Raw genomic sequence first — 24,341 nt, forward strand, 5'->3', positions numbered from 1 at the left:
GAACACTCCAACATTTAAAGGTCTGGTAAAAAAGGTGGGGCTGGCAAAGGAGACTGAGAAGGGACACCAGTCAGTTTCAGAGGACAATGGTGTCATACAGTCTAGAAGAGAATGTGTTAATGAAGGAATTAGCAGTTAACTTTGTTAAACTCTCCGAGTGTCTGCACTGACTGTTTTTTTATATCCTTGAGGACAGGTTTATATACAGAAAACTCTTCAGAGTTTTACTTTAATTTTTATAATCAATATTTAACTGATTGAAGCTACATTTTTTTTAAAAAAAACCCTGTTCTTTAGCTTCTTGATATTCTCTCTCTCTCTCTCTCTCTCTCTCTCTCTCTCTCTCTCTCTCTATATATATATATATATATATATATATATATCTTTGTTGGGAGCAGGCCCCCCAAAATCTGGCCATAAACTGGCCCCAAAACTGGCCATAAACAAAATCTCTGCAGCACTGTAACATGTTCATAATGGTCCTAATGCCCAAGCTGGAAGGTTATGAGTTTACAGGAATGAGGGCAAGGAACACCTGGCTTGCCCAGGGTGGAAAACCGCTTAAAGTCATTCTTAAGCCACAAACAACAGCATGAGCGATCTGTGCCTTAAGAATATGCTCCTGCTGCAGTTAACTAGCCCAACCTATTCCTTTAATTCGGCCCATCCCTTCATTTCCCATAAGGGATACTTTTAGTTAATCGAATATCTATAGAAACGATGCTAATGACTGGCTTGCTGTTGATAAATATGTAGGTAAATCTCTGTTCGGGGCTCTCAGCTCTGAAGGCTGTGAGACCCCTGATTTCCCACTTCACACCTCTATATTTCTGTGTGTGTGTCTTTAATTCCTCTAGCGCCGCTGGGTTAAGGTCTCCCAGACTGAGCTGGTCTTGGCATATCCTACTCTATTTAGAGATCTAATAAATTTTAACAATAACTTACAGGATATCTCATAGTCTTCATCTTATTTTACATAGTTAATTAAATACTGTTAAGCATTTTAAATAACATTTATAAATGTATTCTATTAATATTTTAGGTACTTCAATGGTCTGTCCAACAAACATTTCTAAGTACTTAAAATTAATTCTTGTAAGTCTAATGTATTTAATTTATAATTATGAGTAATCTTAACTTCTTTTTTCTTTTTTTTGAGACAGGGTCTCACTCTGTCACCCAGGCTGGAGTGCGGTGGCTTGCACTCAGGCTTACTGCAGCTCCAACCTCCCAGGTGTGAGCTATCCTCTCACCTCAGCCTCCCCAGTAGCTGAGACTATAGGCGCAAGCCACCACACCCAGATAATGTTTCTATTTTTTGTAGAGATAGGGTTTCACCATGCTGCCCAGGCCGGTCTGGAACTCCTGAGCTCAAGCAATCTGCCCACCTCAGCCTCCCAAAGTGCTAGGATTGTAGGAGTGAGCCAGTGTGCCTGGCCTGATTTTAACTTCTTTTCCATATTCCAGTCACAGTGCATATAAATACAATAAGTACTTTGAATTTAAAACTCAAAAGGTGAGCTCAACTACTCAATTTATACAGCTTACGTTAGAAACAAGTTTCATTGAATAGTCAATATTCTTTTGAACAGTATGCATCACATTTTTGCAATACTAAATAGCTTAAACTTATTTTAACCAATGGGTTTAATTACCTAAATATTTCTGTGTTTACTTTAAATATTTTAAGGGTAAAAGTAAGCTTTCCCACAAAGGAAACAACAGTGTTACCACAGAGTCTTTGAGGATACTCCCCTAGATGGTTGGAATATGCATATTCACCTAAGATATTGACCAGGGACTCTGATATCTGTTACTGTGATAGAACATACTCAGTCTTATCTGTAGTCACCATATCAACTCACTAAATGGTCTTGCAGATCTTATAGCTCAGGTACATTTCATGTTTCAGTTTGGATTTCACCTATAATATTTTTTCCCACAGAACTCTGCAAACCCACCCAGGGTTATATCACTGGATTTAATTTTCTTTGGCTTTTATATTATTTAAAATATCTTCTTACATAGGTCAAAATACCTCTGATCTTGATGGAAACCTAAACCTTTGTCATGTTTTTCCTGTTTGGTAAGAACAGATGTTCTTATGGGTCTAAAGAATTCTTACAGCTATACCATATCACATGGTTCAGTTATTCCACTGACACACAGACACACACACAGACACACACACAAAAAACAGAATCAAAGAACTGATCACTGCCTTTGAAAAGACGTAGACCATTGGTAACTTTGAGAAGAGCCTTTTCTGGGAATGGTAAAGATAACAAATGAGGCAAAATTGAACAATTTGCCCATATTTGCATATGTGAGTTACTGACTGAGATAAATTTAAAATTGGATATGTATGATTTCATATATCTAACCTATTGAACATTATAACTTAGCCTCGCCTAAGTTAAACATCCCAGAACACTTACATTAGCCAACAGTTCAACAAAATCATCTAATACAAAGCCTATTTTGTTATAAAGTGTTGAGTATCTCATGTAATGTATTGAATACTGTTCAAAAAGTGAAAAGCAAAATGATTGTATGAGTACTTGAAGTATGGTTTTTGCTGAATGTATATCACTTATGCAGCATCATAAAGTTGAAAAATCCTAAGCCAAATCATTGTAAGTCAGGGAGCATCTATTAAATTCTCATGTGAATCAGGTACATGTAAAAAAATTTGTTTTAAGTACTCATGTGATATTGCCAAGAAAGTGAAAAGACAACTACAATGTCAAATGAAATGTTTGCAAATCACTTACTTGATAAGAATTTTGATATGAATAAAAATGAAACACCCCATTTTATGTCTATTCTTTAAAATATTATAAATATAATATTTTATAAATTCTATAATGTGACAAAACGATAAGATAGATATTTTATATGCTCATGTAAAATTCTGCATTATTGAATAAAATAAATTATAAAATTATAGTCATAATATATACAAAAACTCCTACAAATAAAAGAGAAAAAGGCAGAATACCCAAGAGAAAATGGGACAAAACACTTCGTCAGTGCAAAAAAAGAAGAGTACAAATTAGCAGCAACCACAGGAAAAGTTGCTCCATTTTAGTTGTCATCAGTAAGATACCAGTCGGTTGGCAAGAACAGAGAGAAACTGGAATTCCACATACTCTTCTGGTATAAGTAGTACATAAAAACCTTTGAAAACTCTAAAATTTTCTACTAAAGCTGAACATATACATACCTAAGACTTCTAGATAAATATCCAGAAAAATAAATACATATGACCTCCAAAAGATATGCACAAGAAAGTTCACTGAAGTACAATTTCTAATAGCCAAGAACTGGAGAAAATCTAAAAATCTATCAAGGAGAGAATAGATAAATAAATTGCAAAACATTTATACAATTGATAAATCCACAACACTGAAAATTAATGAACTATTGCTACATGGAAAGATAGGGAGTGTCCAGTGGTGTGCTGCAGCCTGCTTCTGCCAGCTTACAAAAGTCAACTGTGGCCTTCCCTTTCAGACTGCACATTCAGTAACTTCTTGTTTTTCCCTTGAAATCTGCCGTGGTGGGAATATTTGCATCACAGAAATCAGTAAATGCTGCAAACCAAGGCTTTTCCCCTTCTTTAGAGCTGATTTACTAGCACACTACTAATGTATTTCACAAGCATAGTTCCTAGGGAAACAAGCCAAACACAAAAATACAAGTACTACATGATTCCAATTACAGAAATTTCAAAACAGCAAAACTAGACACTATTTAGAATTTAGAATAGGAGAATAGTGGATATCCGTCAGCATGAAAGATAGTGATATAAAGGGGATGTGACGAGGGCTTGTGGAGTTGTGTTGATACCCTGTCTCTTGATCTTGATGCTGAATGCCCAGGGTGTTCATTTTGTAAAAACTCATCAAGCTGTACACTTAAGACTTGTACATTTTATGTATATATATTAATTAAAAGTTTCCTTAAAAATAAAGGCATAGCATGATTTCATTTTTCATTTGAAGTATTGTGTGTATTTGAAGAAAAATGTCTCAAATAATTACTACCAAAATGTTGACGGTATTCATCTCTGGATGGTGATATGTTAAGGCAAAGGAGAGAGGGGTACAAAATGGTACTTAAAGCTTCTTACTTTTTATACTTCTGTATACATCAAAAAATAAGCATTTTGGCCAGGCGCGGTGGCTCACGCCTGTTATTCCAGCACTTTGGGAGGCCGAAACAGGCAGATAATGAGGTCAAGAGATTGAGACCATCCTGGCTAACGTGAAACCCTGCCTCTACTAAAAATACAAAAATTAGCTGGGCGTGGTGGCACACACCTGTAGTCCCTGCTACTCAGGAGGCTAGTCAGCAGAATATCTTGAAGTGGGGAGGCGGAGGTTGCAGTGAGCCAAGATCATGACACTGCACTCCAGCCTGGGCAACAGAGCAACACTCCAACTCAAAAAAAAAAAAAAGCATTTTATTTTAGTAATAAAAATTAACAGAGGAAAAATATATATTTTATTAAAATATTACAAGCGTTTTTTTCCTAAAATATGTTCATTTACTACTCCATTTCATCATTACATTGAAAACAGTATTACCACATTTTCTATTTTTCAAAATTCCAAAGCAAAGAAATCTGTCTACAAAGTTCCCTCTGCAAATATTCCCCTACTTTAGGTAAAGTTAGCATAAGGAGAATAAGAATTAATTACTTTGAAACAATAGAATTCAGATGAACCATTAGGGAACATTCTTATTTATCTATAGCCCTATCTTTTTGTTTATATCAATTTTAAAATTTATACTTTAAATACAATGAAGTGAACATACATTTAACGTATGACAAAAAGAATTCAACAAATATAAATGCCTATTTAACCACCCCCAATTTAAAAACATTGAAATTTAAAAAAAATCAAATTACTTGGAGAAACAAGTTAGAATTTTTATCTTCTAGAGCTATGTTATTTAGCATGCAGTTTAGAGTTCAAGAAGGCTATGTTTACAGATTAAGAATCAGCGAAGGAGGCTGGGCATAGTGGCTCATGTATTTATTACCAGGGCTTTGCGAGGCTGAGACAAGAAGATTGCTTGTGGCCAGTTCAGGATCAGCCTGGGCAACATGGAAAGACCTTGTCTCTAAAAAAATTTTTTTTTAATGAGTAAGGCTTGGTGGCTGGTGTTTGTAGCTTCTGCTACTTGGCAGGCTGAGGTGGGAAGATTGCTTGAGCCCAGCAGTTTGAGGTGACAAAGCCAGACTTTGACAATAAATAAATAAATAAATAAATAAATAAATAAAGCAGCCAGTGATTTTTCTTGACTAAGTATTTTTCAAAGGCAAATATGGGTAAAAGGCTGGAAATAAGAGGAATTAAAAATATTTTAATTTTTTTCTGGAACACACCTCATAGATAAGTATAATACTTTGATTTAGTTCATGTTTGTTTCCACAAATTCTGACATGAAGAGTCATCTTCAATCTTTTTCCAATAGTTAAAGAAGGAAGTATAGTATGGCCTAATGCTTATTGGTGGGATTCAGAAAATAAACATCTGCCAATTGTTTTCTTGAGAAAGTTGTCATGGTCAACAACTGTGTGAGGCTGGCGTGCAGGTAGTAAAAGAATTTAGCTTAATACCAAGACAGTAATGAGTTTAGAAAGGCATATTTATTTAGAGAAAAGGGGAGACACATTGCAAGGGAGCAACTGGCCAGACAGCAGAGGGAAGGCTGTCTGCAAAGAGGCAGGGACTCGAGTGGAGTTTTATAAGGGTGCTCCTTAGGCTGGATGCTTGCAGACAGGATGCTTGGTTACAGATGGGCTGTGAGCTGGGTGCTTCTAACAGGATGCTTGGGTGCTAAGTGAGCCATTTGCAGTTGACCCTATTCTTGGAACATTCATTCCCCTCTACCCCTGTTTCTGTTCCTGCCAGCTGAGCCCATTTTTCATTTTTCTTTTAACTCCTTAGCGCTCCACAAAACTTAATCAATTTCTCTAAACCTATTTTCTTATCTGTAAAAGGTAAATAATAATACAGCGTGCAACAGAAAAATCTAGTGTGGTTTACATAATCACCTGTTAGAGATTTTAAATTATTTCAGGATAAGTCATGAGAATTAAGTGAAATAATGCATATAAAGCACATAGTGTAGTGTCCTCCATATAGAAAATTCTCAGTATATTGGTTATTAACTACTTGTTGAAGGTTTACCTTCTCCACTAAACTAAGTTCTACAAGGCTTACAATATGTGACAGATGTTCATTTGTTGTCTGAATTCTTCAAATACATCCTCTTCACCATAGCGTCTTATTAATTCAATTATTAATTGAATAAATTCTATTGTTCAAAAATCACTTTTATATTTAACTGAAATTTGCTCACTTATAATCACATCTAACCTTCAGAGAAAACACATTAACCAACTGTACTGGGTAATGTTACTGGGTGATCCCATGTTTTACAAATGAGAAGATATATTCTGGTAAGTTGAATACTTAGCACCCAAGGGTACACAGCTTGGACAGGACCAGGTCCAAAGATTGTTAAGAGTCTTCTGACTCCAAACTCAGTGCTCCCTCCAGTGCCACAACCAAACTCCATAAAGGTATCCTGCGCTGAATAGAGACTGTAGAGTGGTACAAAGTAAGACAGACATTATATCAAGTCTTAGCTTTGTGACTTTGAATGACTTACCTAATCTAGCTAAATTCCAGTTTTACCATGTGTAAATCAGTAAGAGTAATAGGACAAACATTGAAAGCTTCCAATGGTGATTAAATGAGGTGATGTACATAACATGCATCACTCATAATAAGTGCTCTTTAAATATTAGTCACTATTATTAGCCATCTCTAGATTTGACAACAGGAACATTAGGAAAGATATAGTACATTCAGGGTTTTGTTAGAAAGAGATGAAGAAATTCCCTTCTTTCCCACCCTAGGTCATCTAGGAGTTGTCATGGTTCATTGTTGACAAATTAATTTTCCCAAATTTTTCACTTTGCTCAGAAAGTCTTCATCGAAGCACCCAAGACTGTACAATCTAGCCCATCTTTCTCCACTTAACTCATACTGTGCTCTCCCTTTCTCAAAGCAAACTGTTTGCTATTCCTTGAATACACTGTGAGTTTTCTGCCTTTGCCTACTCAGCTGGCCCATGGCCCCTAATGTTTCTTTTCATCTCCACTGGGTCAAATCCTACCTCATGGTTCTGTTAAAAGTAGTGCTTCCGTAAAGCACTCCTAGTAAATGCACGGCCTCTCTCACGGATTATAAGAACACAGTTTATTTTAAAAAAGCATGTAGCTATTCTCTCCCTCGAAATATCATTATTATTATTAAGAATTTGTGGCAGAGATATAATTTTGTATGATGATTCTTCTGGTTAATCCAACCAAGATTGATTATATCTATTACGTAAGACAGTAGCCAGACATAGCCGGGTTATGAAAATAAAGTCTCTGCCTTCAACAAGTTCCAGTATTCTTTTCTTTCCTCCCCTCCCCTCCCCTCCCTTCCCCTCCCTTTCCCTCCCCTTCCCTTCCCTTCCCTTCCTTTCTTTCTTGACGGAGTCTCACTCTGTCACCAGGCTCCAGTGCAGTGGCGCTATCTTGGCTTACTGCAAACTCTGCCTCCCGGGTTCAAGCGATTCTCCTGCCTCAGACTCCTGAGTAGCTGGGACTACAGGCGCCCGCCACCACGCCCAGCTAATTTTTGTGTTTTTAGTAGAGATGGGGTTTCACCATGTTGGCCAGGATGGTCTCAATCTCTGGACTTCGTGATCCGCCCGTCTCGGCCTCCCAAAGTGCTGGGATTACAGGCGTGAGCCACCACGCCCGGCCTATTTCTTTAAAAAATGGTTTTGTAATGTAAGTGGAGGATAATACCCTACATGTTTATTAATAACAATAATATTCATTAGGAAAAAGGGCGCGGTGGTGATTTACACTGATGACAAGCGTTCCCGACTATGGAAAAAAAGCGCAGCTTTTTCTGCTCTACTTTTATTCAGTAGAGTATTGTAGAGATTGTATAGAATTTCAGAGCTGAATAAAAGTTCCTCATAATTATAGGAGTGGAGAGAGGAGAGTCTCTTTCTTCTTCTCATTTTTATATTTAAGCAAGAGCTAGACATTCTCCAAGAAAGTTTTTTTTTTTTTTTTTTTTTTAAGGCGCCTCTCGAAAGGGGCCGGATTTCCTTCTCCTGGAGGCAGGGCAGATGTTGCCTCTCTCTCTCTCTCGCTCGGATTGGTTCAGCGCACTCTAGAAACACTGCTACGGTGGAGAAACTGGACCCCAGGACCGGGAGCGAATTCCAGCCTGCAGGGCTGATAAGGGAGGCATTACTGAGAGTGAGAGAGACTTTACCCCGCCGTGGTGGTTGGAGGGCGCTCAGTAGAGCAGCAGCACAGGCGCGGGTCCCGGGAGGCCGACTCTGCTTGCGCCGAGATGTGGAATCTTCTTCAAGAAGCCGACTCGGCTGTGGCCACTGCGCGCCGCCCGCGCTGGCTGTGCGCTGGGGCGCTGATGCTGGCGGGTGGCTTCTTTCTCCTCGGCTTCCTCTTCGGTAGGGGGGCGCCTCGCGGAGCAAACCTCGGAGTCTTCCCCGTGGTGCCGCGGTGCTGGGACTCGCGGGTCAGCTGCCGAGTGGAGTCCTGTTGCTGGTCTTCCCCAGGGGCGGCGATTAGGGTCGGGGTAATGTGGGGTGAGCACCCCTCGAGTTAGGAGGAGGGTAGCTGGGAACGGTGCAGGGCTGAGTTCTCGACAAGCTGTTGGTAGGACAGTCACTCAGGTTGAGGGTAGAACTGAGAGAACCTGAAACTGGGCTTAGGAAGGTTCCACGTGCTGGAGCCCGGCAAGACAGGGCACTTTTATGGGTTTAGGACAAGCGCCAAACCCTGAGGGCTGTTGAACCAGGTCGCCCAGGGAGCTGTGCACCAAGACTTGTTTAGGGTTTTTATCGGGCCGTACTGTTTCAGGTGTACAGTAGAATTCAGGATATTGCTGCAAAGGAAGTTTTTTTTTTTTTTTTTTTTTTTTTTTTAACCTCTCTGTGCATTCTTTCTTCCTTGTTGGAAGTAACAGAGGCAAGCTTGGGAACTGTGTGAACCAGGTCAGCGATCTGAACCGGTCTTTACCAGCAGGTCTTTTGCGGTTTTTCCTGGGTACTGATTTGCAGACTTAATCCAACTTTCTAAGAAAAGCAGAACCACACAGACAAGCTCAGACTCTTTTATTAAATTCCAGTTTTGACTTTGCCACTTCTTAGTGGCCTTGAACAAGTTACCGAGTCCCTCTCAGCGTTAGTTACCCTATTTTATGATGAGGATAATATTATCTGCAAATTATTGGTAATAGTAAATAATATAGCATGTAAATCTCCTAGCAGAGTACTGGGATTTTCCCCACTTTATTTCTTCTTTTACCAAGATGCTCCTCATTGGACTTTAATACACAGGACTAGTCTAAGGTATCACCAGGTAGTCCACTCCTGCTCGGAATTCTTGACCCTTTTTCGGGATTTAGAAGAACAGGGCATGGACGAGATGGGTTGAAACAAATTCAATATCTTCCATTAGCTTCACCTTGGGGTTGTTAAAAGATTTTTGAACCACACACTGTGCTCATAACAATCTTCATCTCTTAAAAGGATTTTATTCTTCCTGGTATTGCCTTCACTCTCATCCCTGTATTCCGTGCTCAGTGGCTGACACAGAACAGTTCTTTATTGATGTCCGCCCCCCACCACCTAGGATTCTCTGCTCTCTCCTCCCCCTACAGGCCTCCATCCTCTTCATCGTGTTCATTTTTCAGATGTCAGTTCAAGCATCTCATCCTCAGTGTGGGGTTTCCTGATCCCTCACTCTAATCCAAGTCTTTCTGTTTTATGCACAGGTGGAATCTTATTTCTGTTTGCGTCCAATCATGTATTTTAATATGCATGTATATGTGTATGTGCATTTGTATGCATGCGATTAAGAACTAGAATAATTAGTAATTGGAAAGCTCCATGAAAGCTGGTTGGGCACTAATTTTGTAACTATTTTATTCCCAGATCCTGTAATTTCTCTAAATAAACCCTAGAATCCTGCCTTATCTCCTTCAGGATCTAGCTATCCATTGTTTCTGGCCGCCTATCTGGCAGAGAGGTGGGGTAAATTGTAGTTTCACTGTAGCTGTCTGAACTTGGATTTCTCAAGCCTACTTCACTGGAAACACAAACTCTCACAGCATTTTGTTTTAGTTTCAGAACTAGAGCAAATTAGAAGTCTGAATTTCCTTCAACACTTGGAAATAATTTATGTATTTGAAATATATTCATAATTAATTCATTATAAAAATGTATTAAATGCTTATTCTGAGTCAGCAGAGGAAGATAGAAACTTTTTGAAAGTAGAAGGTGGATCTCCTTTTTGCCTTCATTTTCAGAACATCTCGTTTATACCCATTAGTTGAAACATTAATGTCATTTTATTTTTGTCCTGATTATGTCATAAAACATTTCTTAGAATAACAGCAATACCTATCATTGAAGTTGGATAAAAAATATTTTGCAATTGATTTGCAACTTAAAAATCTGTTTGCATGACTCTTTTTCAGTGAAAGTAGGCAAAAGAAATTAAAATTCAGAAATATCTCACCTAATGTCAGAGGTAATATTGATAATTTGTGTTTTACAAATGATACAACAATAATGAAAAATAAGTCCTATCTATAGGCTCATATCTCATGCCTATTTTTGGATGTATTTTTCAGGGTGGTTTATAAAATCCTCCAATGAAGCTACTAAGATTACTCCAAAGCATAATATGAAAGCATTTTTGGATGAACTGAAAGCTGAGAACATCAAGAAGTTTTTATAGTAAGCACATTCTCGAAAGTTTATATGGACAAGTTGTTAGAAAAATTTATCATTCTGTTTTGGTCCAATATTTTATATATAGCAACTGGCCTTCTTTCTTAAAATTTTATTTATTAAAGATCTTGGATCACATTTCATCTGCGGAGGACTATACTTTCAGCTAAATTTTGTCATTACAGAGGTTTAGAGCAGGAGTCAGCAAACTTTTTCTGTAAAAGGACCAGCCTTTGTAGGCCAGCTGATCTGTGTCACATCTAGTCAGCTCTGCTATTGCAGCACAAAAGAAGTCATAGAAAATAGATAAACAGTCAGTTCTGATAAAACTTTCCTTATGGGCACTGAAATTTGGATTTCATATAATTGATGTGTCAAAAATATTATTTTTAAAACCAATTTAAAATATAAAAACCATTCTTAGCTTGTGTACTGTACAGAAACAGTTAGTGGTCCAGATTTGGCCAGTGGAATCTAGTTTGCTGATTAATGCTTTAGAGAAAGATAGTGCATTTTAGTTAAAAAAAAAAAGGACTTTGAGTTAGAATTGAGTTTGAATTCCATCTTTGCCTATTAATACTTTGGATGAATACTTAACCTTTCTGAGCTCTCTTTTCCACATCTGTAAAATGGGAATACTGATCTTATTATGATATGGATGAAGTCAAAGAGCATATATTTAGCATATATTTGGCATATTTTAAAAACTAGCTCCCTACTTCCTGAAATAGCTATTTCCAGTGTAGGACAAAAGAGATAAATAAGTAAATTTAAAAAGCAACCAAGAAGAAAATACTTATATAGAATTACTATATATAATTGATTAGAATACTTGGTTTTTTTTCTTTTCTTTTCTTTCCTTTTTTTTTTTTTGAGATGGAGTTTCGCTCTTGTTGCCCCGGCTGGAGTGCAATGGCGTGATCTCAGCTCACTGTAACCTCCGCCTCCCGGGTACAAGCGATTCTCATGCCTCAGCCTCCTGAGTAGCTGGGATTACAGGCATGCACCACCACACCCAGCTAATTTTGTATTTTTAATAGAGACAGGGTTTCTCCTTGTTGGTCAAGCTGGTCTCAAACTCCTGACCTCAGGCGATCTGCCTGCCTCGGCTTCCCAAAGTACTGGGATTACTGGTGTGAGCCCCCACACCCAGCCCAGAGTACTTGCTTTTTTTTTAAGCATGAGATCCTTTTGTGAATTTTTACAAATTGAGTTAGCTCATGTGTCCAAAAATACTTGAAGTCCCTCTAATGATTGCAGGATTCCCTGGTGAATAAAGGTTGTAATTCTAAATTAAAAGACCATTAAACACACATACGCACATAGGTATGCATAGATGTGCACACATATAATCATACAAACACTTATATGTTTGTATTAATTACAACAGAATTCAAAGTATAAATAAAAATTGATAGGATCCCTCTCAGGTCTTTGGAAGGGCCGTTTTAAATGTGAGACTCTGAAGCTCGAACTTCTTTATCTTTGTGGAAACCCCTCCTCTGCCTGTTGTGCTTATTCCACTATAATAATGTATAGTAGGTATAATACAAGTGGAGGTCTGGCAAGGTATGGTCTTTACTCCTGGACAGAGCTGCTGTTCCAGCTTTCTTCCTTTCCCAATATTAGTGGTGGAAGAGATCCAAATTACTCCAGGTTATCAGCAGCCTATCCATAAGGTCAGCAGCAACTTTAGTCCTTGCCTCTTCAGAAGAAATAATTCAACTGGTGGCAAAAGCAGAAAAAGAGACCAAGGCAAGTTCCAGAGCAGGAATGGAAGTTTATTTTAAAAGGCCTTATAACAGGAAAGAAAGGAAGGTGTGCTTGGAAGAGAGCCAAGCAGGCACATGAAGGTGAGAGAAGGCCAAGTGCCCCACTTAACTGTGATGGTAGGACTTTTTTAGGCTTGCCTCTTTCCCATGATTCTTCTCTTAGGGTGGGCTGCCCAGCCCTCCTAACCCTTGGGAAATGAGCACCCACAATGTGTTTAGGGAAGTATACACAGGCCCATCTGGGTCTCTCTTCCTTTTTCTGGTGGAGTGTACCTGGAAGATTATACTATACCATTTTTGTCTCTAACACGCATGCCCAGGAGGTTGCTTCTCCCTGGAGTCTGCATTTAGTTAACATTTTGGTGTTAACAGGTGTGGACCATCAAGAGCTGGCCTCTCCCTGGCACTGCTAAATCATTTTTAGAGAGGCAATGCGATCATTGCTGAACCGAACCATCACCTGACATTCTAGTGGGTGGGGGGAGAGCCCCCTCCTGCCTTGCTCCTGTCTAACTACCTGTAACACTAACTTGTGACATAGATTGACCAACAAAGAAGAAAAATAAATGCCTTTCTTTATTTCTCTTTTTGGACCCTCAGCAAGATTAAGCAGTCAGCTTCTTGTTTATGCTCCATGTCCCTAACCAAGCTCCTCTAACCAGAACTCAGGGGGATATTCAGCATAAACACACAAAAGAACGAAATTGAAAGAATTCCCTCTCATTCCTCCAAGGACCACAGAATCTCCAGAAGCCTCCTAAACTCTCCAGATTTTCAATTTGCCATTTGTCCATCAGAGAGCTTTCAATTAAAATATACCCATGGGTCAGAGACTATTAAAGCCTCTGACCTTCCATCTGGTCCCCCTTTAAAATCTTTTGTTCTGCTCTTAAAAGCCCCCTCTGCCTCTGAAATATCTGCCTCAGTAGTGAATGGGAAGATTAATTAGGAGCAGCTTTTTTTTCACTCTGCCTTGGGGTACGGGGTTGTCTGTGTTTTTCCTTCTTTGAAAACACCCAGTTGAATTCACAGATCTGTTTACCATTTTGCATCTCTCTAGAGGGATTCTTCCTTTTCCACATTGTTTTGCAAGATAAGATTGTTTTAAAAGGTGTTTTAGACTTTTGGTCTCAGAATTTTACTGGTGTGTATTTGAATACATAGGTCTGTATTTGAATATATAGGCCCAATGAAATCACATATTAAACTACACTTCTTAATCTGTTAATCACTTGAGATGTGTGTCACAAGTAATTTGTTGATACTAGAATATCAAATTTTGTTAAAAAAAAAGTAAGAATAAGAATTTACACATTTTCCAGAATAACAAAAATCCATTCATAGATCTCTGTCAGACTGGTTTAAATATATTCCAAGTACTGTCTTGTCACATTATCTCAATTATTATTATTAGTATTTTTTTCAGACAGGGTTTCACTTCTGTTGCCAGGCTGGAGTGCAGTGGCACAATCATAGCTCACTGCAGCTTGGAGCTCCAGCCTCCCCAGTAGGTAGTACTACAGGCACATGCCACCGTGCCCAGCTAATTCCACCTTTTACTAAATGCCTTCGTCATCTTTAAGTCTTGGAAACACTGCCAAATTATTTGTAAACAAGATGAAATGTACTAAAACAGAAATAACAGTAGCTCTCTTAAAGGACTGAGATAATGTATTCGGGCACAGTGGCTCACCCATGTAATCCCAGCCCTTTGGGAGAACAAGAAAGGCAGATGCCTTAAGTGAGACTCTATCTCTACAAAATATTTTTTTTAAATTATCTAGGCATGGTGGCATGTGCCTGTAGTCCTATCTACTCAGGAGGCTGAAGTTCCAGGTTTTAGTGAGCTATGGTTGCACCACTGTATTCCAGCCTGGCAACAGAATGAGGCTCTGTCTCTTACAAAAAAAAAAAAAAAAAAAAAAAGAGATAATGTGACAATACTAGAAACACATTTAAAGCAGCCCTATAGTGATATATAAACAGAATTTGGCTATTTGGGAAAATTTGTAAATTCATATTTTTATTCTTATTCTTATTTATTTATTTATTTTTTTTACAAAATTTGATATTCTGGTAGGTTCAACAACTTGTGACACACATCTCAAATGATTAAAATCATTGAGAAGTGCTATTTAATATGCAATCTAATTGAGCCTCAAGTCTTTGTGAAGTAATGAGACAGTGATGTTCTCCCCATATACAGATGAGAAACTCAAGACACAGCTAGGGTTACATACTGAGTTGATGACAACACCTGTATTATACCACTTACATGATTTATTCTAATTAATTTATTTAGTATTTGCAATGGATCTTTTTTTCTACTACTAATCTTTTCCAGGATGTGTTTTGTTCAAATGAGTGAGTCCCAACCCCGATAATAGCAAAATGTTGTTTCCTAGTTGGTAGTGACAAGACTGTTACCAGAAAATTCACTTATAGTAGCAAAGCCTTATAGTGATTTCCTCCCGCTTTTTTTGTGAGTAGGTTCAAGATTCCCCATAGTAATTCCTTTTGCTTACAGGGACAGAGGCATAGCTGGCACTTCAGGATATCTGCATCCTACATTAGTTACATTGCAGTTTGTGATCTTTGTAATATTTAAGAAAATAGCAACCTGTTGGCTGTTTTTCTGTTTTCCCTGCAGGTGCTCACTGATAAGGGATAGAGACTCCTTAGCTGCCTCTTATGTTTGTGTCCTTTTTGTTACAATATTTTCCATATTAGAAATTCTGTGTAAGATATTTTGCCCCTAAGCATTTACCAAATGAGGATTTTAGTACTATTTTTATAAATACAATTTAAATAACTTTAATATAATTATTAAAGTAAACAAGTTACAGGAAATTCCAATTTTTAAAAATTGAGTTACTTTAATTCATTGTTGATTCACCAAATGAGAAAAAATTAAAATACCTGGTAGAATGAAACTTGAAACTGGAATTATCATAGTCATGTTGGTTATTAGTTTTTTTTCAATCACCATAAGGATGGAATTATGTTGATTTTATAAAACTACATATTTAAAACTAGAAATTTACAAAGTTCCAAAAGTTTATGAACTCTCTCTCTATATATATATCTTTTCATGCTACATAATATCTTATCATATGTTTAAGGGCTTAAGTTAAAAGTACTTACCAATGAGCTCTTCAGGGAAACAAGAAATTTCCCAGGAGGGAGAAATTTAAAACAATCAAAAGCACCAGAATCTAAATATATTAAATGAGAAATTAGTCTACTCCTGAAAATATTTCTGGTAGCCAAATTTTGGCCACAGAATTTCTTTGTTAAAGATATTCCTCTTCAGACAAATTATTGTCATTGATTTTAAGTGTGTTACTCTGTATGATAGATGGAGTGCAAGAGATTCATTCTGAATTTGTATCAGTATGTTCAGATTATTCTTTGATGAAGATACTTTATAAATGGTTGCTAATCAAAAAGTTTATCACTTGTCTATAACTCTCAGTATTTAAATAAATGTAATTATTAGTAATTCTTGCCACGTCACACACACACATTTTATCCATGACTTGGTCTCTTGGATAAAATATTTTTGTCTGTTTCAATATTTTACACAGTGATATAAACAGATAATTCCATGTAAGTTCCAAGAAGTATAGGTCTTAAGAAAGAATATGATAATCTACCATAGGAGGTTATAGTAATAGGATTACACATAATGATACAAAAATCAGTTTCTCCAATTTTTCTCTTGATTTAGTACAAATTAGAGCATAAAAATTTCAAAGCAGACTTTGAAAATCTATTTCATGCAATAATAGTACCACTTTAATTTTTTAACATATCACACTTCAAAGTATTTTTGTGTAACTCTGCTTTACTTTGTTGATTTGGAATAAAAGTTGATTAAACATTAATATCTAACCACTTTCAATTTTCGTTCACCAGTAATTTTACACAGATACCACATTTAGCAGGAACAGAACAAAACTTTCAGCTTGCAAAGCAAATTCAATCCCAGTGGAAAGAATTTGGCCTGGATTCTGTTGAGCTAGCTCATTATGATGTCCTGTTGTCCTACCCAAATAAGACTCATCCCAACTACATCTCAATAATTAATGAAGATGGAAATGAGGTAAAAAAAAATAAGTAAATAAAAGAAACATTCCCATTTATTCTTTTTCAAATACCTTCTATGAAATAATGTTCTATCCCATCTCTAAATATTAATAGAAATCAATATTATTGGATCTTGTGAATACCTTTAATATCTCATTATCCGTGTCAACTACTTTCCTATGATGTTTGAGTTTACTGTGTTTTAGAAAGATTCTGAGAAATTAATGCTTGATAACAGCTGCTATTTTTTAGTTTTTGGTACTACACACCAATATCAAATATGATATACTTGTAAACCTCCAAGCATAAAAAGAGATACTTTATAAAAGAGATTCTTTTTTTCTTTCTTTTTTTTTTTTTTTCCAGATGGAGTTTCACTCCTGTGAGGCAGGCTGGAGTGCAGTGGTGCCATCTCGGCTCACTGCAACCTCCACCTCCCATGTTCAAGGGATTCTCCTTCCTCAGCCTCCTGAGTAGCTGGGATTACAGGTGTGCACCACCACGCCCAGCTAATTTTTGTATTTTTAGGAGAGACGGGGTTTCGCCATGTTGGCCAGGCTAGTCTCGAACTCCTGACCTCAGGTGATCCACCTGCCTCAGCCTCCCAAAGTTGTAGAATTACACATGTGAGGCACCGAGCCTGTCCAAGAGATACATTTTTGATAGGTTTAATTTATAAAGACACTCCACAGATTTGGAGTTGCTGGGAAATGCACGGATCCAGTATGCAGTTTGACCCAGCAAGTTTTTATTGGTACTTAATGATTATGTCTCAATTGATCAGGTTGAGCTCTGTGCGAAGAGTTTGTGTGTGGACATTTGGAGAGGACAAGTTTGGAGGCAAGGTCTTTAGCATGGTATTTAAAGAATTTGCCATCTTGTTTGCAAGTTGGGGCATATACTTGAGAAAGAGAAGACAATGCAGATAAATTAATGTATTTTTTATGATGTATGTTCAACATGAAAGATCACAAAATATAACATACATTCATCCTTACTTAACATACCTTAGTTTTAGAGCTACCGTGTGTAGAAGAGTCCATTTCTATTTAGGTAAATTTCTTTAGTCCTTTTATTACTGGGCACTCTTAATTACATATATCTTGAAATATGTCCACTTTGGTCAGTGAAATGAAAATGTCATGTGATTTAAGTACATATATAATTTTTTTTCATAGTAGGTCAATAACCTCCTTTTATTGACTAATGAATCAGTCTCTTCTTAATGATTAATATGTTGTTATATTTTACAGTCAGTGATGTAATTCCATACTAAATTTCCTAATGTGATTGGAGCCTTTCATATTAACTACTGTTCTCAATCATAGTAGTTAACAGTATAACTTTAAAAAATATTATTAAGCCAGGCGTGGTGGCATATTCCCTAATCTCAGCGACTTGGGAGGCTGAGATAGGATGATTGCTGGAACCAGGAGTTGCAGACCAGCTTGAACAACATAGCAAGACTCCACCTTAAAAGAAAAAAAAAAAAAAAGAAAAAGAAACAAAAAAAACCCTAAAATATATTATATTTAAAAGGCAATACCACTACATGTCATATAGTCTCAGAATGTTTGTTAAATAAGCGGTGGCATATCTATACAGTTAAATACCAAGGGGTCTTTAAAACATGTTCAGAAAATTTATTTAAAGAAATAAAATATTGACAATGTTAAAATGTATACATATGCTTAAACCTCTCTTTTGATCTATCAAATTTGAGAATTGTCTAGGTACAATGTGAAAAAGAGCAGACATATAATATATTTTAGGTTTTTTTTTTTTTTTTTTTTTTTTTTGAGACGGAGTCTCGCTTTGTCGCCCAGGCTGGAGTGTAGTGGCGCGATCTCCGCTCACTGAAAGCTCCGCCTCCCGAGTTCACGCCATTCTCTTGTCTCGGCCTCCAGAGTAGCTGGGACTACAGGCTCCCGCCACGACGCCTGGCTAATTTTTTTGTATTTTTAGTGGAGACAGGGTTTCACCGTTTTAGCCACGATGGTCTCGATCTCCTGACTTCGTGATCCACCCGCCTTGGCCTCTGAAAGTGCTGGTTAGTTTTTTTTTTAAGATGGGGTCTTGCTATGTTGTCGTTTTTTCTTCTTTTTTCCTTCCGCCTCACTTTCCAGTTTTGACTATACCATTGCTTATTTTATTTCATTATTTACTTTTGTATTACAAGCATTCATAATGTTACCAAAGCCTGTTACATAATACAAAATGAATCATGTAAAAGTTTCACTGGGGAGATTTTCCTGAATAGTGTTAGATACCTAGTTTCTTAATTTTTTAAATTTATATCATTAGTTCTTTTTTATTTTTATCCAAGTTATATATGTACATAATCACATAATTCTCCTGAGTGCCTTGCTTTTTCTCTATTTTCCTCTTTCCAGAGGCAATCATTATTCAACTATAAGTTCATTCTTTTGATATTTACATCTGTTTCTATAAATTACATGCTTATATGGCTTTTATTTCAGATGCAGGCATTATCTATTGACATTGTGACAAGTCAGCTCCCTGTTCATCCCTTGGCCCCAACCACCATGTTCTCTTACTACCTCCCATCTCCCAGTACAGTTTAATTGTTATGAATAACAGTTCACAGCTGAGCTATGTGAAAAACTGATTCCTTTTATACCCCTGCACAAAACAGACAAGTTCTCCATCCCATAGGCAACAAATGTGTTTAGTATTTTGTGGATCCTATGAGAAATATTTTTAATGTATACAGAGACATTGTTTCAGCTTTGATTATGCAGAAATAACATTCCGTAAAGATTTAACTATATATTAACTTTTTTATGTCACAAAATGTAAACAGAAATTGTAAACTAATATTGTTTTAGTTATACTCAGAATATATAATTTGAGGCTACCTGTGCATTTTGGAAAGTAAAAAATACTCTAAGACTGAAATTTAATCTAATTTTGATAAAGTCAACCAGAAAGTCATTTCCTTGACATTAAAAACTTTTCTTACTTGTTAGAATAGCTCGTAAACTTGCTGTAAAATTCAGTGTGGCATAGTGGTGCTGCAAAATTGATTACCATAAAGGCAAATCAAGTGAGACAAGTTTGAATATTCCCTTGCCTGAAAGACATGCTTATATAATGACTTTGTTTCTTTATTGATTTTTATTGCACCTCAGCATAATTTTTCTTTTAATCTTACCTAGTGATTCAGATGAGTTCATATCTTATGTGAATCACAGAAAAAATATGGGAAATTTGGAATATGTGGGGATGTGGCAAGTAGTAGTTGATTTGGTTTCACTTTAGCTTCTATCAGTCTCAGAAAAGGGAAATAACTACTGCTCTAGTTAGTACAGTGTAAAATCTGCCCAGATCCACTCCTCATCTCCAAATCCCTCCCATTTATATTACTGCACTGGCCAAGACCTATACAATATAATGTTGAAAAGAAGTTTTTGATAGCAGATATCCTTAACTTTCTTCTGGTCTTGAAGGAAATACCTTTAATTCTTTCTCACCATTAATTATGATATTTACTATATTTACTGTTTTCTTTTTCTGGTTATCTTAAAGTACATCTTTTCCACATATACTAAAATTTTTTGCTATATGGATTTATATTAAACACATTTTTCTTTGAGATGAACATGCGATTTTTCTTTCTTGATCTGAAGATGACATTCAGTGATATTCTAATGTTAGAATAATTTTACATTTTTTGAAGTTGTAATATTAGCATTAGGGTTTTAAATTCATATATTGATATATATTATGTTTATACTCATAGCACGTTTAGTCTGTGTTTTTGCAATCTATTTGTTGGGTTATAATTTCAATATTCTACTTGCCTTCTAAAATGAGTTGGGTTTTTAATATTTTCTGAAATAGGTTTTGTTGTAATTAAATTATTTTTTCCTTTAACCTTTCAAACTCAAGGAAAACCAGTTGGCCTTGACTTTATTTGTGGAAAACTTTAAACTACTGGTTTAATTTCTTTATTGGTTGTTATATGACTATTTTATGTCATATAACAATTTTTATTGTTTGTTAAATGACCTTATTGTTTGTCATATGATAATTTTATGTCATAGAACAATTTTTATTGTTTGATATATGACTTTATTGTTATATGGTTATACAACTAGTTTTTTTGTTGTTGTTGACCGAGTCTTACTCTGTCACCCAGGCTGGGGTGTAATGGCGTGGTCTCAGCTCACTGCAACCTCCGCCTCCCGGGTTCAAGCGATTCTCCCACCTCAGCCTCCCAAGTAGCTGGGACTACAGGCACGTGCCACCACACCTGGCTAATTTTTGTATTTTTATTAGAGACGTGGTTCCACTATGTTGGCCAGGCTGGTCTCGAACTCCTGACCTCGTAATCCACCCGCCTCAGCCTGCCAAAGTGCTGAGATTACAGGCGTGAGCCATTGTGCCTGGCCGATTTTTTAAAAAATGTATTCTTATGTCAGTTTTCATAAGTTTTATTTAAAATGCATTTTCCATTTCACGTAAGGTTTCAAATTTATAGTATAGTTGTTCCTAGTATTTTCTTATCTTTTTTAATCTGCTCAGCATCTGTAGATGTGCCTCTTTTTGATAATTAATATTATTTATTTGTGCTTTTGCTATAGTTTTTTTCTTATTGCTCTTGAGAGAGATAGGTTGAATTTACTAGTGTATCCAAAGAATAAACTTTGGCTTTGGCAATCTTTTCTCATCTATCTTTGCTTTATATTTTATTAATTCTGTTCTTGTTTTATAATTGCCTCTTTTATCTTCTTTGTGTTTACTTTGCTGTTCTTTGTAAAATCCTCAGCAGAATGCTTAACTTATTGACATTCAGTCTTTCTTCATTTCTACTATGAGTATTTAGAGCCATCAGTTTCCCCTTTAACTTCCCTTTCCACTTCAACTACATCTCACAAATTTGGATTAGGAGTAGTTTAATTATCATTAGTATCTAAATATTTTTTAATTTCTGTATTTTCTTCTTTGATCCTGGAACTATTTACAAGTATTTTTTTAAATTCTGAATTTAAAGATTGTTATTGTTATTTGTTTGATCTGATCTCTAAATTGAATATATTGAGATCAGATAATGTGGTTTGTAGGACACTAATCCTTTGACAATTGTTGAGGCTTCCTTTGGAACATAATATGTGCTCAATTTTTATAAATGTTCTGTGTTTCTTTGGGAAAAACATGTATTTGATGGTTGTTTGGTTTAATATTTTATATTTGTACATTAGTTTGAGTTTGTTTATTATTTGGCTGAAATCTCCATTATCCTTAATGTGCTCTCATTTTGTCTGCTTCCTTTATTAATTAGAGATAAATGTTAAATTATCTCACCTCACTATAGTAATGTCTGTTTTATACTCTCTATATATATAATTTATAATTCCATAAATTTATGTTATGTATAATTTGGAGACCTGTTATCATATATAAACAAAATTAGAATTGTTGATGAAATGACAGACTTATGCTTATGTAGTAGCCTTTTTTATCTCGTCATAATGTTATTTGACTTTGTCCTAAAATTTTTTTTTAAATTAATATTTGTTTGGTATTTCTTTTTCAGCGGGTTTATGTCACTCTTTGTCAACTGGTACACAGCTGATTTTATTTAGACATGCTATGCTTTTTAATTATTCTTTTTTCCATTTTAATTTTTTATAATTCTGATATACAATATTTAGGTCACTTTTACCTTCCTCTAGTGTGAATTTTACTCTTCCTTTTTTCCCCTAAAGCTTTGGTGTCATAATTCAATCAATATTTCTACAATGTAGAAACCTTAGAACACTTTCACTTTTGTTATATATTACCAATTTATATGCATAATTTTAATTCAGTCTTGTTTCATAAACTTGAAAAATATGTTTATTAATATGATAGTAATACGTTATTATTATCATATATAGTCCTTATTTAATTTTTACCACACATTTGCAATATCTTTGCTTTCTGATTCTTCTTGCATCATTTTAGAGATTCTTTTAGAGGCTTCATTTGTTGTATGGTATTGTTTATTGAACAATATTGTTTAGAAATGTTCTTTTAAGTGAACATCTGTTGACCCAAAACTGTTAAAATTTGATGGAAAAATGAGTCTTTCATATTCATTTTCAAAGGAACGATAATTTTGTAGGACACAAATTTGTAGTTTGACAGTAATTGTTGCTCAAAACCATGGAGACAATATTCTACTGAATTATGGATTCCATTGCTATTTTTTTTTTTTTTTTCTCTCTCTGTCGCCCAGGCTGGAATGAAGTGGTATAATCTCGGCTAATTGCAACCTCTGCCTCCCAGGTTCAAGCCATTCTCCTGCCTCAGGCTCCCAAGTAGCTGGGACTACAGACGTGTGCCGCCACACCTGGCTAATTTTTGTATTTTTAGTAGAGACGGGATTTTACCATGTTGGCCAGGCTGGTCTTGAACTCCGGACCTCAGGTCATCCACTGGCCTCAGCCTCCCAAAGTGCTGGGATTATAGGTGTGAGCTACTGCACCCAGCCTCCATTGCCACTGTGGAGAAGTCAGCTGCCAATCTAATTTTTGTTCTGCTTGGGTAATCATGTATAATCTCTCTTTTGCAATTTTTATCATTAAGTACTATATTGACTATTGCAATTTTACTGTAATGGGCTGGGTAAAGATTATTTTTATGCATCTTGGTCAAGATTCACTGGATCTCCTGAATGTGAAATTACAGAGGTCATGATTTTCGGTGGTTTTGGAATGTTTTTAGTCATTCAAATTTAAGCTTTCTAAATTCTTTCTTTTCTGAAGAGAAGAGAAGGAAGTTTCTAATTCCATGTGTATCCCACACCTTCTCATTTTGTTTTTTAGGTCTTTAATATTTCTCTCATATTTCTCTTTTCTATGATTCTGTGCTGCATTCTGAATTATTTTAGATTTATTTCCTAAAACAATTCTCTATAGCTTTGTCTAAATATTTTTGATCCATACATTATTTTAAATTTTTAATTTAGTTTTATTTATTTATTTCAACTTTCACAATATGCATTTGGTGCTGTATCTCTGTATTCTTTTTTTTTTTTTTTTAGAGATGGAGTCTTGCTCAGTCACCCAGGCTGGAATGCAATGGCACGATCTCGGCTCACTGAAACCTCCACTGCCCAGGTTCAAGCAATTCTATTGCCTCAGCTTCCTGAGTAGCTGGGACCACAGCCACATACCGCCAAACCTGGCTAATTTTTGCATTTTTGGTAGAGAAGAGGTTTTACCATGTTGGCTAGGCTGCTCTGGAACTCCTGACCTCAAGTGATCTACCTGCCTCGGCCTCCAAAAAGTGCTGAGATTACAAGCATGAGCTACTGCACCTGGCCGTAACTTTTTTTTTTTTTTTTTTGAGATGGAGTTTCGCTCTTGTTGCCCAGGCTGGAGTGCAGTGGCGCGATCTTGGCTCACTGCAACCTCTGCCTCCCGGGTTCAAGTGATTCTCCTGCCTCAAAGTATCTGGGACTACAGGTGCACCATGTCCCACTAATTTTGCAATTTTAGTAGAGACAGGGCTTCCCCAGGTTGGCCAGGCTGGTCTTGAACTCCTGACCTCAGGTGATTCGCCTGCCTTGGCCTCCCAAAGTGCTGGTATTACAGGCATGAGCCACCGTACCCAGCC

At 36.4% G+C, this 24,341-nt stretch overlaps 1 protein-coding gene across 5 annotated transcripts in view; it reads left to right on the plus strand.

Annotated features, from left to right (window-relative positions):
• Positions 1–8,249: 8,249 nt before the first annotated feature.
• The window catches only part of FOLH1 (folate hydrolase 1), a 64,916-nt gene continuing 48,824 nt past the window's right edge, over positions 8,250–24,341 (plus strand). For 2 of the 5 annotated variants that reach the window (XM_054438940.2, XM_054438941.2), the window contains exons 1-3: positions 8,250–8,565; positions 10,755–10,860; positions 16,545–16,731. In XM_054438940.2, the coding sequence (XP_054294915.2) occupies positions 8,448–8,565; positions 10,755–10,860; positions 16,545–16,731 (411 nt within the window). In that variant the 5' untranslated portion in view covers positions 8,250–8,447. Of the gene's footprint in view, positions 8,566–10,754; positions 10,861–16,544; positions 16,732–22,959; positions 23,268–24,341 lie in introns of those variants that run through there. The other 3 variants (XM_054438942.2, XM_063671317.1, XM_054438944.2) reach the window with 3 other exon arrangements.

Source organism: Pongo pygmaeus, chromosome 9 (assembly GCF_028885625.2).
Source record: "Pongo pygmaeus isolate AG05252 chromosome 9, NHGRI_mPonPyg2-v2.0_pri, whole genome shotgun sequence".
Lineage (NCBI taxonomy): Eukaryota > Metazoa > Chordata > Mammalia > Primates > Hominidae > Pongo > Pongo pygmaeus.